Here is a 16,798-nt window from a genome sequence, read left to right as displayed (position 1 = left end):
GAAAACAGCAATAAAGTACAGCTAAGCCTTACCTGTCAGGTTTGCTGTTTCCAAAGAAAGCAAGGGAGTGAAATAAATATATAACGAAGAGAAAAAAAAAAAAGAAATGAAAACAACACAGAGAAGAAAGGGAGAAGAGAAAGGGAAAAAAAATCAATACAGCGCATTTAAATTCACAGGGCAGGCGTCAGATAGAGCTCATCTGCATTAAGGGAGACCTGTAAAAGACAGTTTGTGTGGGAGCCCTATGGGGGACTATATGATCTCTCAGCAGCTGAGGTCGGGTCCAAGGGCAGGTGGAGGAAACAATATCCTGCAGGGAGACTTACTCTTGGCTCGGCTACAAAGCTATTAAAGAAGCTCTGTTCCCCCTGACTTTCCAAAGAGGTCACCCGTGCTTAGCCAGGTTAGCGGCTATTAGATCCTCCACTGTTCACTTTTAATATTTCACAATGCTGAGTGCCTCTCTGTCGTGCTGTGGACGGCTTCATACATAACACCGATTGCAGGAAAGATTTCTAATGTCCTGGCCAGTCTAATGTCTAATGGCCAGTGATGGTTAATAAGTGAAATTTAAATTAGGTTATTGTTTCTAGCTGTTTTGTTAACCTTATTCTTGTGTTGTGTTTTAGGGCACGTTTATTGTTTAATTTGCTTGTTGTTTTATTGCCTTACTGCCCAATCTTCCCCTCCCCACTCACTTTTTATACAGCAGAATGGCGATGACGATGCAAATGATGAAGACCACGGCCAGGACGGGGCCAACCACCCAGATGAGGCCATCTCCTCCCGTCTCCATTGGCTGGGGGTCAACGTCGGGGGCCGTGATGGTGTCAGTGTAGGGGCTGGACACAAACATTTTCTGCACAAACACACAGCCCAGTCAAAGACGACGACCAAAGTGAAAAGAATAGCCAGAAAGGAATTCAGTGGCTTGGATTAACATTCTCTGTTGTCAAGGATGTTCAATTTACGGGACGTGCTGTCGTCAATTTAATAATTTTTTATTGGGGGTTTCAGTTTCGTTTTTGGCCCAGTGTGCTCTGAATTTTGGTATGGGATGGTTTTTTGCGCATCACTGCTAAAGAGGCAAACTGAAGTATTGGGAACATCTTAAAATGTCCCAGAACATGACTTGAGGTTGTTAAAACTTTTTGTATATTTTACACATTTTAAAATTATATTTATTGTTTTTTTCTTATAATATAATAAATAATACAATAATAATTATAATATGCCCTGCACCTTTCATTGTTTTCTAATTCGCTTGATTCAGCTCAACAGGGTCTTGATGGTGAGCTCTTTGAGCTGAGTGAGATGTGAAAGGCCGTCCACCTGTGGCTGAAAACGTTATACTCACTGTGCCGGTGGAGTTTATGAGCTCGGCGAGGATGAAGAAGACGTAATCCTGCCTCGCCTCCAGTGCTCTGTTCTCGAAGCCATTGTAGACCATTTGGTTGCCCAAGGTGAAGGTTGGCGGAATGGTGGTGGGCTTGAAGCTGGCTGCGATATAGGGCTTCTTCAGGTCAACCTGCCGCAGCTGACGGGTGGTGCGCACATGTCTCTGCTTCACAATCATATCCCTGAACAGCTGGGGGCGAGAGAGATGTTGCATTTTTACTACAGCAAAGCCCATCACTTTTCTCCTGGCTGTTCCGGAGAGACATGTGGTTTTATGTATGGATTAGCGTTAGGATAATTTGGGCTCTCTTGGTATTCTTCCATCATGATTTATAAGACACGTTATTAACAGTTATTACATTAGCTACTAACACTAAACTAAATTACATTGCCAAAAGCATGTGGACACCTGACCATCACACCTAATGAGCCTGTCAGACATCCCATTCCAAAACCATGGGCATAAATATAGAATTGCCCCGCCACTGCGGCTCTTCCGAGTTCCTCCCCACCAAACTCGTCAAACCCTGTCTGAATGGACCTCAGTTTTCCATGCTAGAACAAGAAAGGGTCTTCACCAAGCTGCTGCCACAAAGCTGGAAGCATGTAACTGTCTAAAATGTCTTTGTGTGCTGTAGCATTAACATCACCCTTCCCTGGAATTAAGTGGCCCAAACCCTAAAATACAGCTGCTGACTATTATCCCTCCTCTACCAAACTTTACTGCTTGACTTTTTTAGCTGTCTGAAGTAAAAGTATACATATGCAGTGTCCAAAATCTATTTGGAAAATTATTCTAAATTCTCAACGATAAATATTCAAGTCGTTCTGTGGTCGTTCTCTAGCAAGTTCACTATATAGCGAATGAGTGAACAAGTAAACCATCATGAGTACAGTGAGAGTTGACTAGTTTTGTGGCCAAATGATGGTCAGGTGACAGCAGGCCTAATCATTTTTTCAAAAATGTAAAAACTTAGTAATATTATCTCCTTCCGAATGTTTGTACAAGCCTTGAGGACATTCTGTCCAGCACTGTATTTACCTTCCACACTTTTGAGTATAAAGTTTTCTCAACAACTAGTTGCCACCCTTCAGTAACTCATAACTGCATTCATCACCTGCTTTGCTCTTTGGCTGCTCGGCACAGCTGCCTTTCTCTGCATGAAATGAATTAGCAATGAAAATGCGGCAATGTGAGACGCCTCTATGGGATGGACTGATCTGACGTCTCCGTCCGATGAAGATTTATACAGCAAAAAATATTTGAACCTTTTTGATCTAATTCTCCCACTGGTCCTCCCTCTTGCTCTGAACCCAGACTAAAATGAAATGAGGTACCTATTTGGGGAGGAAAAAAAGGGTCTGAGGGGGGAAAAAAAGATTGAAAGAAAGAATAATTCTGAAGCCGATACCCTTGTGGCGGTCATGGTGCAAAGTCGAGTGGCTGAAGTGTGTCCAGCGTCTCAGGGTGAGGAAGCGGAGGAGGAAGAGTAATCCCCCTCTCTGCTAGGAACAGCCCACTCCTGAAAACAGCTGCTGAACGTGGCCAGTCCTACAAATATATCTGGACTCACTCCTGAATGATACGTTTTTCAATACCTTTCAATTTGCGAAAGCAGACCACTCAGGTAAGTGAGATGAAGAGTGGAGGAGAACTTTGGGCTAGAGTCCGGTACGGCTTCTGCGGGTCACGAGAAAGACGACCCCCCCGTTAAAGATCAACTGCATGCGTGGACAAGGTTGAGGAGAAAGGGGAGGAGGTGGGCTGCGAAATTCGTCACGAGTAGGAGGAGTTAAGGACTGGATGCTAGAATTAAGTTGGAGGAATTTAGGCGTGGTCTTTCCTCAAACTTCAGTTATGTCATAACTCCATTTTACAAACTGTGTGAGACGCTGGAAAGTGGGTATATTTACTGACCACAACGGATTTCAGTCGGACCAAGAAGCGCTGAGGTTGTAACACTTCACTACACAGTATTTCGATTTTTCTGAGGTTTAATAACTCGGAGTAGAAAAGAGTCCCAGTTTTAAAGAACTACTTTCATAATGACGAGTACAGTGATTTATATTCAGCATTTCACTGCATATACGGTTAAATCGGACTAATCAAGCTATTTTTATGACAAACGCTCTGGTCAGTGTTCTTAAAGCACTGATAAGATCCACAATGTGCTTAGAAAAGCACAATAAAGTGTATGATTACGAATGATGTCTAATGTGATGTTCATCACAAAGAACAATAAATATGGTCATAAGCCGCCACTAATGAATACAGAATGTCATACAGCCAGTCTCTTTAGATTTTGGAGCGATTATGTTTATGAAGTCCAGCTTTTTGGGTATTCAAGTGTGGAATTGAATCACATGGTACTTTCTGATATTCAGTAGTACTGAATACTGATGTCCAGACATGGCAAGATCTGGGACTGAAACAGAAAGATAGATCACGCATCCCTCTAGCGCCGACTCACACGTGGACTCCATTTCCCAGAATCCCGTGGGAGATCACGTGACTGTTGAACTTCCTCAATCCACCAATCACTGTTCACAGTCACCAGAATACTGATAGTTTGCGCCTGTTCATAGCTTGTGCGTCATACGATCTGTCTAGTTTATTTTAAAGGCCTGGGCTTCAGATTAGGTTAGCTGCTTCTAACTGCAGAGCAACCGAGCATCTCCTATTTGCCATTTTGACCCTGTTGGACTTTCTGTCTTTGCCCTTTTGGATCTGGTTGCCTTTGTTATGTTTGTCCTTTTTTGTCTTTTAGATTTGATCTACACCTTTTTACCCACTACGATTGTCAAACCCCTTAAAGTCAATTCCCGTGTCGTGTTTTTCACCGTGAGCATCGGACTGATTCGGTCACGTTACGATCAAAAACAACAAAATAAAACAAAGACATGTTTCGCTATTTTACAAAGTGGTTGACAGGTTAATAATGTCATTCTTCAGTTCTGCTTAATTTCCACAGAATCAGGGATTAGAAAGTCATTTTCTTCTGTTTCCAGTTAGTAACCAGTAAGAATGAACGTGTTAGGCCTACACTATTAAAATAACAATACAACTCAGCCTCTGCTGCATTTAATTAATCAGATTATAAACCAATCATTTACATTCTTTACTTTCACTGTACTGTCCCTGTCTTTGATAATGATTTGTGAAAAATATTGTGTTTTCATTCAGGGGTGCAGCTAGAACTTAAAACGGGGTGGCCAGGTAGGACCCAGAGATTTTACAGGGGTGGCTAAAAAAACGATAAATAAATATAACGTTTTTTTTCTCTGCACAGAACTGAATGATCATGACTGCACATCATTTCCACATGAATAAAGTACGGTATCAGTACAGCTACTGTTGAAAGTAAACTGAAAGACGAAACTGATGATTCAACATATTTTGTCATTCTCGAGGAGTTAAATCGCTTTTTGTCAAATTTTCATATAGAACCATAGAAGCTATTCATTTAGACTGCATACACTATACAAGTCTAAGGATTAGAAACCTTGCCAGCGCTGTATAAAGGAACCCACGACACATGAATGTATTCAACGGTAAAAAGGAGTTAAGTCAGCATGATAACGGACTAATTTTTGATAGTTAACTCCTCTTACCATTACACAGCCTACTTCATCGGTCAGACCCTCACACATTCACTCACCTGTTTACTCTGCAAATTAGCCTTTCACCCCAAGATACGCTGATTACTCAATGCAGAGTCATTAGACTCTCATAACTGACTGGTAACTATCCTGATGACAGGTTCAACCATAAAGCATAATCGATGCTTCCTTCATGATTCATGACTGAATAATAAAGGCTGAATTACGACACTCTTAGGAAAAAGGGTTCTTTGTAATACCAAAAAGGGCTCAGTGGAACCCTTTTGGGTGCTATCTAGAACCGTTTTCAAAAAGGTTGTATACAGAACCATCTACAGCACGTTCTCCATCAATCTGAAGAACATTTTCATGATGCAAAGAAACCTTTAATCATGCAAACAGCTCTAAGAGTGCATGGTCATTCATAGAACCCTATGGAACCCTTTTCTTTACTTTTGGGTGGCCAAAATTGTGGCGGTGCCTGTTTGCATTTCCGTTAAGCTGCTGTGACTCCCTCAGTAAGCCAGTCAGGTCTGTGAGTCATAGAGTCTCATGTTTACCTCTTCCAGATCTATTTCATCTGGGTTCATGGCGTGCTTCATGGGCACTCGACCTTTCTTCAGTGGAACCACCACCACATAGATGGACCTGCGAGGGTAGACATGTCCCACACATGAATGAAAGGCAGAGCAAATGAACAACATAGACGTGATAAATCTAATGATGCTATACATCTAAACACCCGAACCACAGACATCCCAGACTCCTGTCTAGTCTAGTGCTACTAGGGTTATTTTGCTGCACACAATTTATAATACATAACTATTTGGAATATAATTACACAGGTAACGGCATAATTATGTCATGAATTAAAAATTTCTTTTTGAACTGCATTGTGAGTCGACAAGTTTGATTATGGACTTCCAGTGTTGATCGTTTTGAATGTGAAATAGTAACCAAAACAAGGCAAAACGTTTCACAACATCTAGGCCTGTCACAATAATGCAATTTGAGCTGAGAGTAAATAAACGCAATTAATAATTTGATTTTCTTTCTGTGTACTAAAGTACAGGTCTCGAGTGGGCCAATTCACGGATTAGTCATCATGCTTCCTAGCTAGCTAGCTTGCTGTCAGTTGCTGTCAATCTCCCAAATGATGACAGCTGGAGCTCAAACATCTCTACTCAAAGCCCTGATGTGTCTCAGTAAAAGCACTTTCGCTTATTTACACACACACTCACTGGCCACTTTATCAGGTACACCTTGCTAGTAAAAGGTTGACCCCCCTTTTGCCTTCAGAACTGTCTTAATTCTTCATGTCAGACTTTCAACAAGGTGTTGGAAACGTTCCTCAGAGATTCTGGTTGGTTATTTGAGTTCCTGCTGCCTTTCTATCATCTGGAACCAGTCTGCCCATTCTCCTCTGACCTCTCACATCAACAAGGCGTTTTTGTCCACACGACTGACCGCTCACTGGATGTTTCCTCTTTTTCGGACCGTTCTCTGTAAACCCTAGAGGTGGTTGTGCATGAAAATCCCAGCAGATCAGCAGTTTCTGAAATACTCAGACCAGCCCGTCTGGCACCAACAACCACGCCACGTTCAAAGTCCCTTAAATCCCCTTTCTTCCCCGTTCTGATGCTCGGTCTGCACTTCAGCAAGTCGTCTTGACCACCTCTACATGCCTAAATGCAGTGAGTTGCGGCCGTGTGATTGGCTGATCAGCTATTTCTGTTAAGCAATTGAACAGGTGTACCTAATAAAGTGGCCGGTGAGTGTATATTTGTGAAATCCAACTGATGAAAACACAACCAACTCACATCTGTTGCCATGATGAAAGCTAACAATTGTGAAAAGGGCGACTATTATAATTGTGACAGCTCTAATAATAACAACTCATCACAGGATGAACCTTTCAAGGATGAAAACTTAGTTTCTTTGAGCTACAACTTACAAATAATAACCGTAACAATAAAAAATGCTTTGGCTTTCGCTGGGAAAGTGCAACTGCTACGCACTCAAGTGCAGTTAACAGAAGCTTGAGCCTTCATCAATGCTGGACAGCCACTCACTTGATCATGTCCCTGGTCTCCAGCGGAGGTAAGATGATAGTGACTGTGTTGTCTGGTTCTCTCCTCATGTCCAGTTCTGGTTTGTTGACCAGGATGGATGGGGCGGTCCGAGCCGCTGCCCGAAGCCTGGGACCCCCATCACTGCTGTCTGGGCAGGCGATGTGAAACTCGTACGTGGTGTTGGGTCTCAGGTTGGTGATCAGAGCTTTGGTCATTCTAGCATCTATGTCCACTTTTTGGCGGCTGTAGTCAATCTGAAGGACAGAAGGGAGGCAGAAGGACGCGAAGATGAAAGAGCAGAGCTTCTGATTTATGTGCGTGTTTATTGGCTGTTGGACGTCTAAGTGCTGCTTCCATATCAGAATGGATTTTACCATAAAATGACTGAAGCCTGAGGTCGCATTCAGGGTATATTGGATAAATGCATAATGGCTAAATATATAATGGACAAATAGAAAACGGCATATGATGATTGAAGCCTCAGGTGAGTTGCGAGACAATGTTGGGCAGCAGACTGTAATAATATAAACAGATTTGTTTTCCTTCTTTAATGGGAAGGTTTGATCATCCATTTTCCCAGATCAGTGTGAAAACTGTTAATATAAACAATACCAACAATTCATACAAGTATTAAAACATAATATATTGCTATTTATATTTTGGGATATACTGACAACTCATGAGGAAATATTACAATATTTTTTTAAATTTATTTTTATGTATATTATGGAATATATTGATAATAATGCCATAAAACAAGTTCCTTTTTTAGACGTGTTGCTGATACTGAAAGCAAATTATTACAGTTCAATTACAACCAAAAACATCTGGTTAGCCAAGACTGCTGCTTTTCATTAAAAGCTGACACACAATTTTGGCAATATTTTTTTTTAAAAAACTAATAATCTGGCCAGTAAGTGTGTTTTGTCCAGTACACTCAAATAAATAAACAAATAAAAATACCATAAAACACTACTGAAAGCAAGAACTGCTGGTTAAGTTTTGAATATTTATGTTGGATTTGTTCAATTACATCAAAAGCTCCTGATTTAATTTAATTACAGTTTAATTAATTAGTTAAATGAAATAAACTAGGTAATGGATAGTGACCGTAAACGCTGGACTTCCTTGAGGAGGGGCTGGAAATGGCCAACACAGATCACAACCTACTGTTTCATTGTTTTATTCCCTGTTTATTCTAATAATAGTGTTTTTTAAACTGGTCAATGCTCACTGCCCAGATACATCGCATTGGATTTTTCAGCTTTTCTCAGACTTGGAGGAGAGTTACATTTAATACTAACACAGAGTTGCATTTAAAATGGATATTTATGCATTTTTAATGTTTTTTGATTACTGGGTTTTAATCTGGGTACTAAGTATGAGTCCCTGAATTTACATATATATTATTTAAATCACCCTCTTTGTGGCTGCAATACAATTAAGAGCTAACCAAGCTAAACCACACTAATGTAAAGGAAACATATTTCAATATTATTAATGATATTTGCTCTTCTACTTGTGGTCAAAAATACATTTTTAAGTTAGAACAACTTAGAATTGCATTGGATTAACTGTATTCTGCCTTGATTTAGCAGATGCCTTAGTGACTAGCTTCTCCATCTGCTACATTAAACCTCTCCGAGGAGGTCAGCTGTAACATTTCTACTCCTCCTGCATTTAGTATGTCAGTTGTTTTAATGGTAGAAGCGAACAAAGCTTACGTTTTCATTTGTAGCAGAGATTTCTTGTAGAAAAAGAGTAATCTTCCTCAAATACTTTCAAATTATTTGGCAAAATGCTTAGGTTGTGACTCACCCTTCCCTGTAAATAAATAAATAAAAGAAATAATCTGGATGCCTGTCTGAGTGAAGATGAGGACGAACATGGCGAAGGAGTGTGAGTCTTTGGTTCAGCCCCACTCACCGTGCAGCGATATGGAGAGCGGCTGTCATAAAACTTCCACGTCAGCAAGGCTGTCGTCTTGGTGACCAACTTCACCGTGAAGTTTTTAGGAACATCTGGCCGCACAGCACACGGACACGGGAATGAAAGGAAAAAAAAAAAAAAGAGAGAGAGAGACAGATGCTTTCGTTAAAATGACAGGGGACAGTGGAGGGAGAGAGCGAGCGAGCGAGAAAGAGACAGAGAGAGACAGAGAGAGAGAGAGTGGAGAAGAAAGGGTCGGCGTTTGAAGAATCTATTCCCGAGGGGGGTCCTGCGGAGTGGGTGATGTGTGGTGACCGCTGTGAAGGAGGTGGGGAAGGGCGCTTTTGGTTAAGACAAAAACAGCACACGACTGGACTGGTGGACACAGACCCATGGAGGACAGGATTGGACAAAACTCAGCCGGCTCAGACAGGCAGAGCCGCTCCAGAGCGGTCAACAAAGCCCTGAAGCCCACGCTGGGCCCAGCGGTTGGACAGTATAGTGTATAATATGCAGTAGTGCTGCATACGGGAAACTAAAAACACTCTGTTTAAGACTAAATATATATGAATAAACGTACATGTACAGAGGCTTTGACCTCATGACCTACTGCTTTATGTCCCGCCTCTGGACAGGCACTGCCCAAACTGAGCCAGGAAGAAACATGAGGACAGATCCAAACAAGTCATGCCCACAGTCTTTTTAGCAGTGCATCTTTGGATGCCATGCTGCAAACCATCTCAGTGTAGGAAGAGGACAAGATGAGGGGGTCAGGAGGAGAAGGGGGGGGGGTTTCTCAAAAAAAAAACCAAACAAACAAAAAAACCATATTGAATAACATAAAACAAAAAAAAGAACTCAAACCTATTCAAAACTGACTAATTCAACTCAACGAGTGACTCCCTTCTTGTCTCCTACCTGGGCATACCTGAGGGGGGCGTGGCTAAATGAGTGAGTGTGCTGGCTTACAGGAGGCGTGTCTGACCAAGTTTGCACTTACCTTGCGAATTCGGTGCTCGTCCCTTTTCAAAAACTGACTGACTTTTAACTTACTGACTTGCCATTACCTTGTTTTGGCATAGTGAGATGAGTGTCCCCCGCATTAGTGTTAATTTAATCGCTGTGTAGGTGCTTGGATTGCTGATTTCAGTGGTGAGGGGGTTTATGTTGATTTTTTTTGGTTTTTGTCCAGAAAGACAAGCAAAGCAAAGCCCTACCTGTCACGAGGGCCACTGTCCGATACTGGACGGACGGACTGTAGGGCCCTGGACCTACACTGGTGTGTGCACGAATTTTCACGTCGTAAATGGAGTTGGGCTTGAGGCTGTTGAGGGTGAAGCTGTTCTCAGAGGCGGGCAGGCGCAGTTCAAGCGGAATTCCGGAGGTTCCGGCCTCCTGGTAGGCCAGAGTGTACTCGGTAATGGCACCATTGCGTTCAGCCAGCACGGGGGGCAACCAGGAGAAGTAGACGGAGCAGCAGGTGATGTTGGACCCTTCGGTGATTTGCGGGTAGCCTCTGGGAACCTCCTCTGGTAGGTTCAGCTCCTGCGCCGCTTCCTCCCCGAAGCCGGAGCGCGACTTGGCGGACAGTTTGAAGATGTAAGAGGCGCCCCGGTGCATGCTGGGCACCGAGTATTCCTGCTCTTCAGGGTCAAACTCCAGTGTGGCCAGGGGGAGAACATCCTTGCGACCAAACTGGAGTCGGTAGCCCAGCAGATCCAGACCTGGGGGTATGACCTCAGGGGGCAGCCAGCGAACCACTGCGGAGTTTTCAGAATCCTGATGGACCCACAGAGATGGGGGGCCTGGAACTGTGGATAAAGGCACATAAGCATGGATACGCATTAGTCCGAGTTCACATGTACAGTAACATGCAAATGTCTGGGCACCCCTGGCCAAAGTTTTGTTGATTTAGTGAAAGTAAGTGAAAGCCTTCTCCACAGAGAACACACTTTAATACTGAATTATTAAATGTATTAACATTGGCAGAAAATGCCATATTGTTGCCTGTAGATGATGTGTTAACGTATTTTCACTTAGACAATTAACAAAACATGGTTTGATGGTGGGCATTCAATTTTCTTGTATATGACTGTAACTACAGCAGTGGAGTAAGTAATACGATTATAATGATAGCGATAATAATAATGTCACTAATCATAAAATGAAAGTGAATAGCATGACAATAATAATTTCCCCTGCATATGAACAAGTAGTGTGGATGGCTCGAGTTCTAGAAAAGGCTTTTATTGTGCAGAAAACTAGCTCATTAGGTTAAAATGCTGTTAAAGTGATACACAGCAAAGCTTAAGGGCTTTTGCCCGTGACACTCGGGAGGCATTGAAGACGCACCTTTATTATGTTTCTATCCACAGCTGTTAAAGAAAGCACTACACACAGCAGGACCCTGTTATTGCACCAGGAGACATCATGACCAAAACAAATGGCTTAGTCTTTTCATATTGGTCTGAGGTCTGAGAGGCCAGTCTCCGCTCTGGAGGTTCTAGAGGAGGAGCAACAACCTTCTACTTTATCATCCTTACTCTCTTATTCTACAACTGGATCGACCCTTTAGTGCCATCTCTGGCTTCTACTCTTCTTCTTTAAAGGACGGATTTCCAGCACTGTTGTTGCATTTATTCTGATATGTAAAGATCATGACCAACCAAAAAATGAAACTTTTTGAAGAAAACTTTCTGCATAATTCAAACATTCAGATGTAAACAGAGTCATTTCGAGTGGTTTGATGTGAAATATTCATTTGTAATGTAGCACACAGAGTCAGAATTGTTCACAGTGGTGATGATGGGAACCAGGCGTCTGAAGTATTTAATGCTTCATAAAGAAAGTTATTACACAAAATGATTCTCAATGCGCTGCCTGGTGTCTAAGATGGTTTAGAAATAAGGCAGACTGTTGCAAGGCCATAAAGCCCCCACAGGAAACTTATTTGTATGTATTTTATTCTTATTTTACCAATTTACACATTACGTATAAAAATCTAAAGGTTCACAGGTCGGGGTAGAAAATAAAATGGCTATATTTGGGTCGGACCCCTGGTTCCTCTCACCACCACTGTAAGGAAAGACGTTACTTCACACTTCAGTGTACTTTTATTGCTACTCTGATGAAACAAACCAATAATAAGCATTTCTAAAGTGATGAGAAACTCAGTGAATCCAACAATAAAGGCAGCATGGAGCCTCTTTTCTACAGTGATAGGAAACAAAGCAGATCACAGAAAGCTCCGACTCCACCTGCTAATCCATTTCACCGTGACCAATGTGGGCATGCATGCTCACCAACTACCCAGGGGGCAGATTTTAGTCAGTTAAAGGGGACGAAGTCTCTGAAAGGACTGCTTAAGACACGTTAGGTTTGACAGGGTTAATAGAAATAATAAGGGAAGAGCAAAAGGGGGTGGGGGGGGGGTGGGGGGGGGTGGAGGCATTAATCCACAAAGAAAGGTAACAGCAACAGTGAAGAGGAACACAGAAGAGCCTTGGAAAAGAGAGGCACAGGGAGAGGGAGAGATGAAGGTGATGGGGGACACGGTGCAATCTGCCACAAAGCGAGGACAGTGGGGGTCGGCGTGTCCGTGATTGCGGCAGCACACCGCGACTCCACTTCAGCGCAGCGTGCCGGCCAACACGCACCTCTCTCAATCCCTCGCTACGGGGCTTCAGGCACGTTTCCCATCACGCCCTGCATTAATGGCTGCTGTTGACACACAGGCCCTGATTGAGAAAGGATTGGGTTACGCTTTGATTTCCTCTCTCCTCTTTCCTCCCTCTCATTTCCAGCCCCCTTAATGCCCTTCTCATACCCAGAGGAGGAGGAGAGAGCCAGAGGAGAGCTTGGGGGGTGGGGGGCGGGGGGCGGGGGTGCGTAGACTATCGAGTGATTAACTTATTGCTGCACTTTTCTACTCTGCTGTAATTCCAGCCACAAACAGGCAGCATCTGGAAAACATTAAATGCTCCCTGAATCGGAAAGTCTTACAGTCCCGCAGTCCTTATATTATGCAGTCCTACTGCATAATATAATGTTTGTTAATCAGTATCACAATGTTGGCCTCTGCAATACTGACATCAACGAGCGAATGCACTGTGAAAAATAATATCTTGGCAAGAGCAATCAGGTTAACGTAGTCTAAATATCTAATCCTTCTGATTTTGAGATTTTGTTGTAGGAATATACCAGTTTTTACTTGTTTCAAGTCATTTCATCCAGTTAACGTCTTTTTTCCAAGGAATAATGCTTAAAAAAAGCTGAATAATCGGCCAGTAGAATAAGACACACAAATAAAAACAAAAAATCTGCAACAAAATGAGAAATCCTAGATATTTTGACTAGGTTTTTTTGCCATATGGGCCTCCACAAAAATTATTTCATGATTTTATATGATTTACAATAAGCATTTTTTTCTTTTTATTTGAGATTTAAGGATGATGTGTCCTTTTCTCTGTCCAGAGTCCGTCAAACAGAACTCCACCCGATCACATGATCAGAAAGGACTAGGTTTTTATTTACACCTGCGGAAAAATGAACATCAGAAGGTCTCAGGAAGCGAGGCAGCCAGTTCAGCCTGAAGAATTCCAGCCTGTCACACATTCACCTCCGAACTCCAGACTACGACTTTCTAAGGTCAAATTTTACCACTGCCCCCCCCCAATATGTTTAATTCAGCAAATAAACAGTAAATCGTGCATTAACACGTACAGCGTGCTCTCTGTAGAGGAAGTGTTCACTTTTGCTTAGAAACTCAATAAAACCTATAATTTGACGAACTCGCCCAAATCTCTGTCCATGACTGTTCCACTGAGACAGGACAACCTGTGCGTGGTAACAGCAGCGTGTAACTGAAAAACTCATGAACGAGTCGAGGCATTTACATGATCCGGCAAAGATACGGCTTAATCCACATCCTAGAAATCGACCCAGAACGGTACGTTCTGTCCAAACGTTAAGCCTTGACCTTCACGCGGCTTCATACACACTATTCAAATTCAATAAATAAATAACTAAATAAATGTAGAGTCATGTGAATAAAGGTGGACAGGCCTGGACGGGGCTCATAGCAGACAGTGGAGGCTTTCGGCTCAATAATGGCGCTCCAATCAATCACGACCATGTCTCTCCTCCTGGATAACACGCAGCATCAAAAAGATCAATACTGGGACATTTGCTGTGAGATCAAGGTGCTGTAAAGCAACGATGCTGCCCTCTAATCTTTATATTGATAAGGTTCCTCACCTTCTGCTAAAACCACCGCAGATTACTGCATGTGGCAAAGTCTGAATTGACCAGCAACACATGAAAGCAGAGCAGAAGAAGAGAGTTTCCCCTTTGGTCATCTTACTGGCCTTCTGGTCTTTACTGGCTGTGTTTTAAAACATACAGCACGTACATCATTTCTGCAAATCTAATCCATATTTTAGCGCCATCGACCCCCAGCCAGAGCACTGGGACGCATGTGTGTGCATTAGTATATGCAGAGCTGGACTAGAACTATATAGACAAATATATACACCAACACATACGTACACATATGCACATATATATGATGTTGCTTCCTCCCAAAAAACTAAAGGAAATCGCTGCTGTTGGAACAAAACCATGTATGTTACACACCAAGTTTGTCACACCTTGAAATTTACACACAATATAAAGGACAACAAGTATTTTCAACGTATGTCAAAAACGGAAAAACTACAAAAACGGCGAAACAAGGTTTTGCCATCAATTTCTAACTGATAACAGCTAACTTTTATTTCCTAACAGCTAACTTTTATTTCCTAACAGCTAACTTTTATTTCCTAACAGCTAATTTTTATTTCCTAACAGCTAACTTTTATTTCCTAACAGCTAACTTTTATTTCCTAACAGGTAATTTTTATTTCCTAACAGCTAATTTTTATTTCCTAACAGCTAACTTTTATTTCCTAACAGCTAACTTTTATTTCCTAACAGGTAATTTTTATTTCCTAACAGCTATCTTAAGACTTACTAACCGCTGTGTTGACATCAGGTGAGCTAAGAGCTGCAGTGAACCACGACTACGAGATTCAGGCCTTCAGTTCAGGCCATAAATGTCAAAAACGTAAAAAAAAAACCCACCTCTATGATGATTTTGTGACTCTAAATGACTAAAATCATTGCATCGTTTGAAGTGACATCATTTAAGCCTTTTAACAGCTGGTAAATATCGCTTTTATTCAAGATGTTCAAATCGTTGTTTTTTCCATCCATAACAGGGTCCATCAAACACAAGTCCACCCCGTTCAGACGTCTTTCAATTATGTTTTTAATAATGCAATACTCCCAGAAAGATTTAACATTAGAGAAACGGACAAAATTTAAGATTAATTAATATGTTCCACCTCACCACACACCTACAATGCTGGCTTCAGCTAGCATCCCTATAGGCTTTAGTGCTAAGCCAAAGGCAAGTCACATTTTTCAGCTGTTAAGATCCGTTCGGATTAAAGACGGACATTTGAAGCTTGTAAAATGCATTCCGAGACGTTAACATATGTTTTACTAACCTGTAGCAGTTTAGTGAGTCGCTCAGAGCTCCGACACAGAGCAGGTGGGTTCTCATTGGAGTGGTGAGGCTACCATTTGTGCTTGGACTGACGTGTCTAGACCACACGTGTCAATCTCCAGTCCTGGCGACCAAAACACTGCAGCTTTCAGGTCACTGCCTCATTAAACCCACCTAGTTTAGCTCATCACCTAATTAGCAGTGCCTTCATGAACTGAATTCAGAGCGTTAGATGAGGGTAAACTCTGATCTCCACAGCATTTCGGCCCAGAAGGTCCCCAGTTTGACACGTCTGATCTAGACCTTCCAGAAGGCCTAGACTTATTTTCGCCACACCCCTGCATTGTAGAGCAGGAAGTGAGACTGCATCCCCGTCCCTCACGGCCACATGGTGAGCAGTTAGATCCCAATGTTTTGAAGTAATTGTTTCCCAAAGTCACTTGTCACTACAAAAACACACATATTCTACAGTTTTAGTGAAAGATATCCTGATTTTATGAGAGCACAACTGCTCAAAGGTGTGTCTGCTGGTCAAGTACTGGCTAGCGTTTTTCTTTTGGCAAAGTTTTGGAGGCATAAATATTGTTTTGGTAGTGATAAAATGGACCGGTCAATCATTTGTTTTAATAAAACAAACAATAACGCAATTAAGGCCTGGGGTCAGTCTAAGGTCAGCCCAAGCCAGTTAAAATTCCGAAATGTGTTTTCAACTCTGACCAGTTCAGTAGAAAGATCCCTGTATAGTACGTTGGCCCACAACATCTGGCCTACAGGGAATTCTCAGAAACCAATTACCGACTGGCACGGAGCATGTGTGTGCATTAGCATGTGTGTTAGCATGCATGTGCATTGGTATGGGTGTGTGTATTAGTGCATATGTGCATTAGCATGTGTATGTGGAGGCCTGAAGCCTATCTCCCACAGGCAGAAGGGGGGGAGGAGGAGGAGGAGGAGGAGGAGGAGGAGGAGGAGTGCCTCTTTTCACTCAGCGCTTAGCGTGCCATGGAGGGTCCGTCAGAGCCTGAAAGGGGGTCGGCCCTTATCAATGGGCCGAGGCGCGAGCTTAAGTTGTCTGACAGCACAATGTCCCCGAAATGAAGCATGAAAGTGCCTAGAGTGCTTCCTCTGAGCCCCCACATCGGCCAAGCTCTCTCACCCCGCCATCACATGAAAGACCATGATGCTCTTTACCTAAGAAGGGCTAAGTCCGTTTTCTGCTTTCTCTCTTATTCCCTTTATTTATTTATTT

General features: G+C 42.4%; 1 protein-coding gene across 19 annotated transcripts in view; it reads right to left on the bottom strand.

Annotated features, from left to right (window-relative positions):
• The window catches only part of ptprsa (protein tyrosine phosphatase receptor type Sa), a 364,902-nt gene that overhangs the window by 66,698 nt on the left and 281,406 nt on the right, over positions 1-16,798 (bottom strand). For 9 of the 19 annotated variants that reach the window (XM_017693300.2, XM_037545527.1, XM_037545523.1 and 6 more), the window contains 7 exons: positions 10,220-10,813; positions 9,000-9,094; positions 7,074-7,327; positions 5,562-5,649; positions 1,361-1,591; positions 702-862; positions 33-44 (listed from right to left, as the gene is read on the bottom strand). In XM_017693300.2, coding sequence (XP_017548789.1) covers positions 33-44; positions 702-862; positions 1,361-1,591; positions 5,562-5,649; positions 7,074-7,327; positions 9,000-9,094; positions 10,220-10,813 — 1,435 coding nt within the window. The remainder of the gene's footprint in view (positions 1-32; positions 45-701; positions 863-1,360; positions 1,592-5,561; positions 5,650-7,073; positions 7,328-8,999; positions 9,095-10,219; positions 10,814-16,798) is intronic. The other 10 variants (XM_037545524.1, XM_037545529.1, XM_037545525.1 and 7 more) reach the window with 3 other exon arrangements.

The sequence above is a fragment of the Pygocentrus nattereri genome, chromosome 15 (assembly GCF_015220715.1).
Source record: "Pygocentrus nattereri isolate fPygNat1 chromosome 15, fPygNat1.pri, whole genome shotgun sequence".
NCBI classification, from domain to species: domain Eukaryota; kingdom Metazoa; phylum Chordata; class Actinopteri; order Characiformes; family Serrasalmidae; genus Pygocentrus; species Pygocentrus nattereri.
Note: the sequence above shows the minus strand (reverse complement) of the source record. Positions and strands in the feature narration are given on the sequence as shown.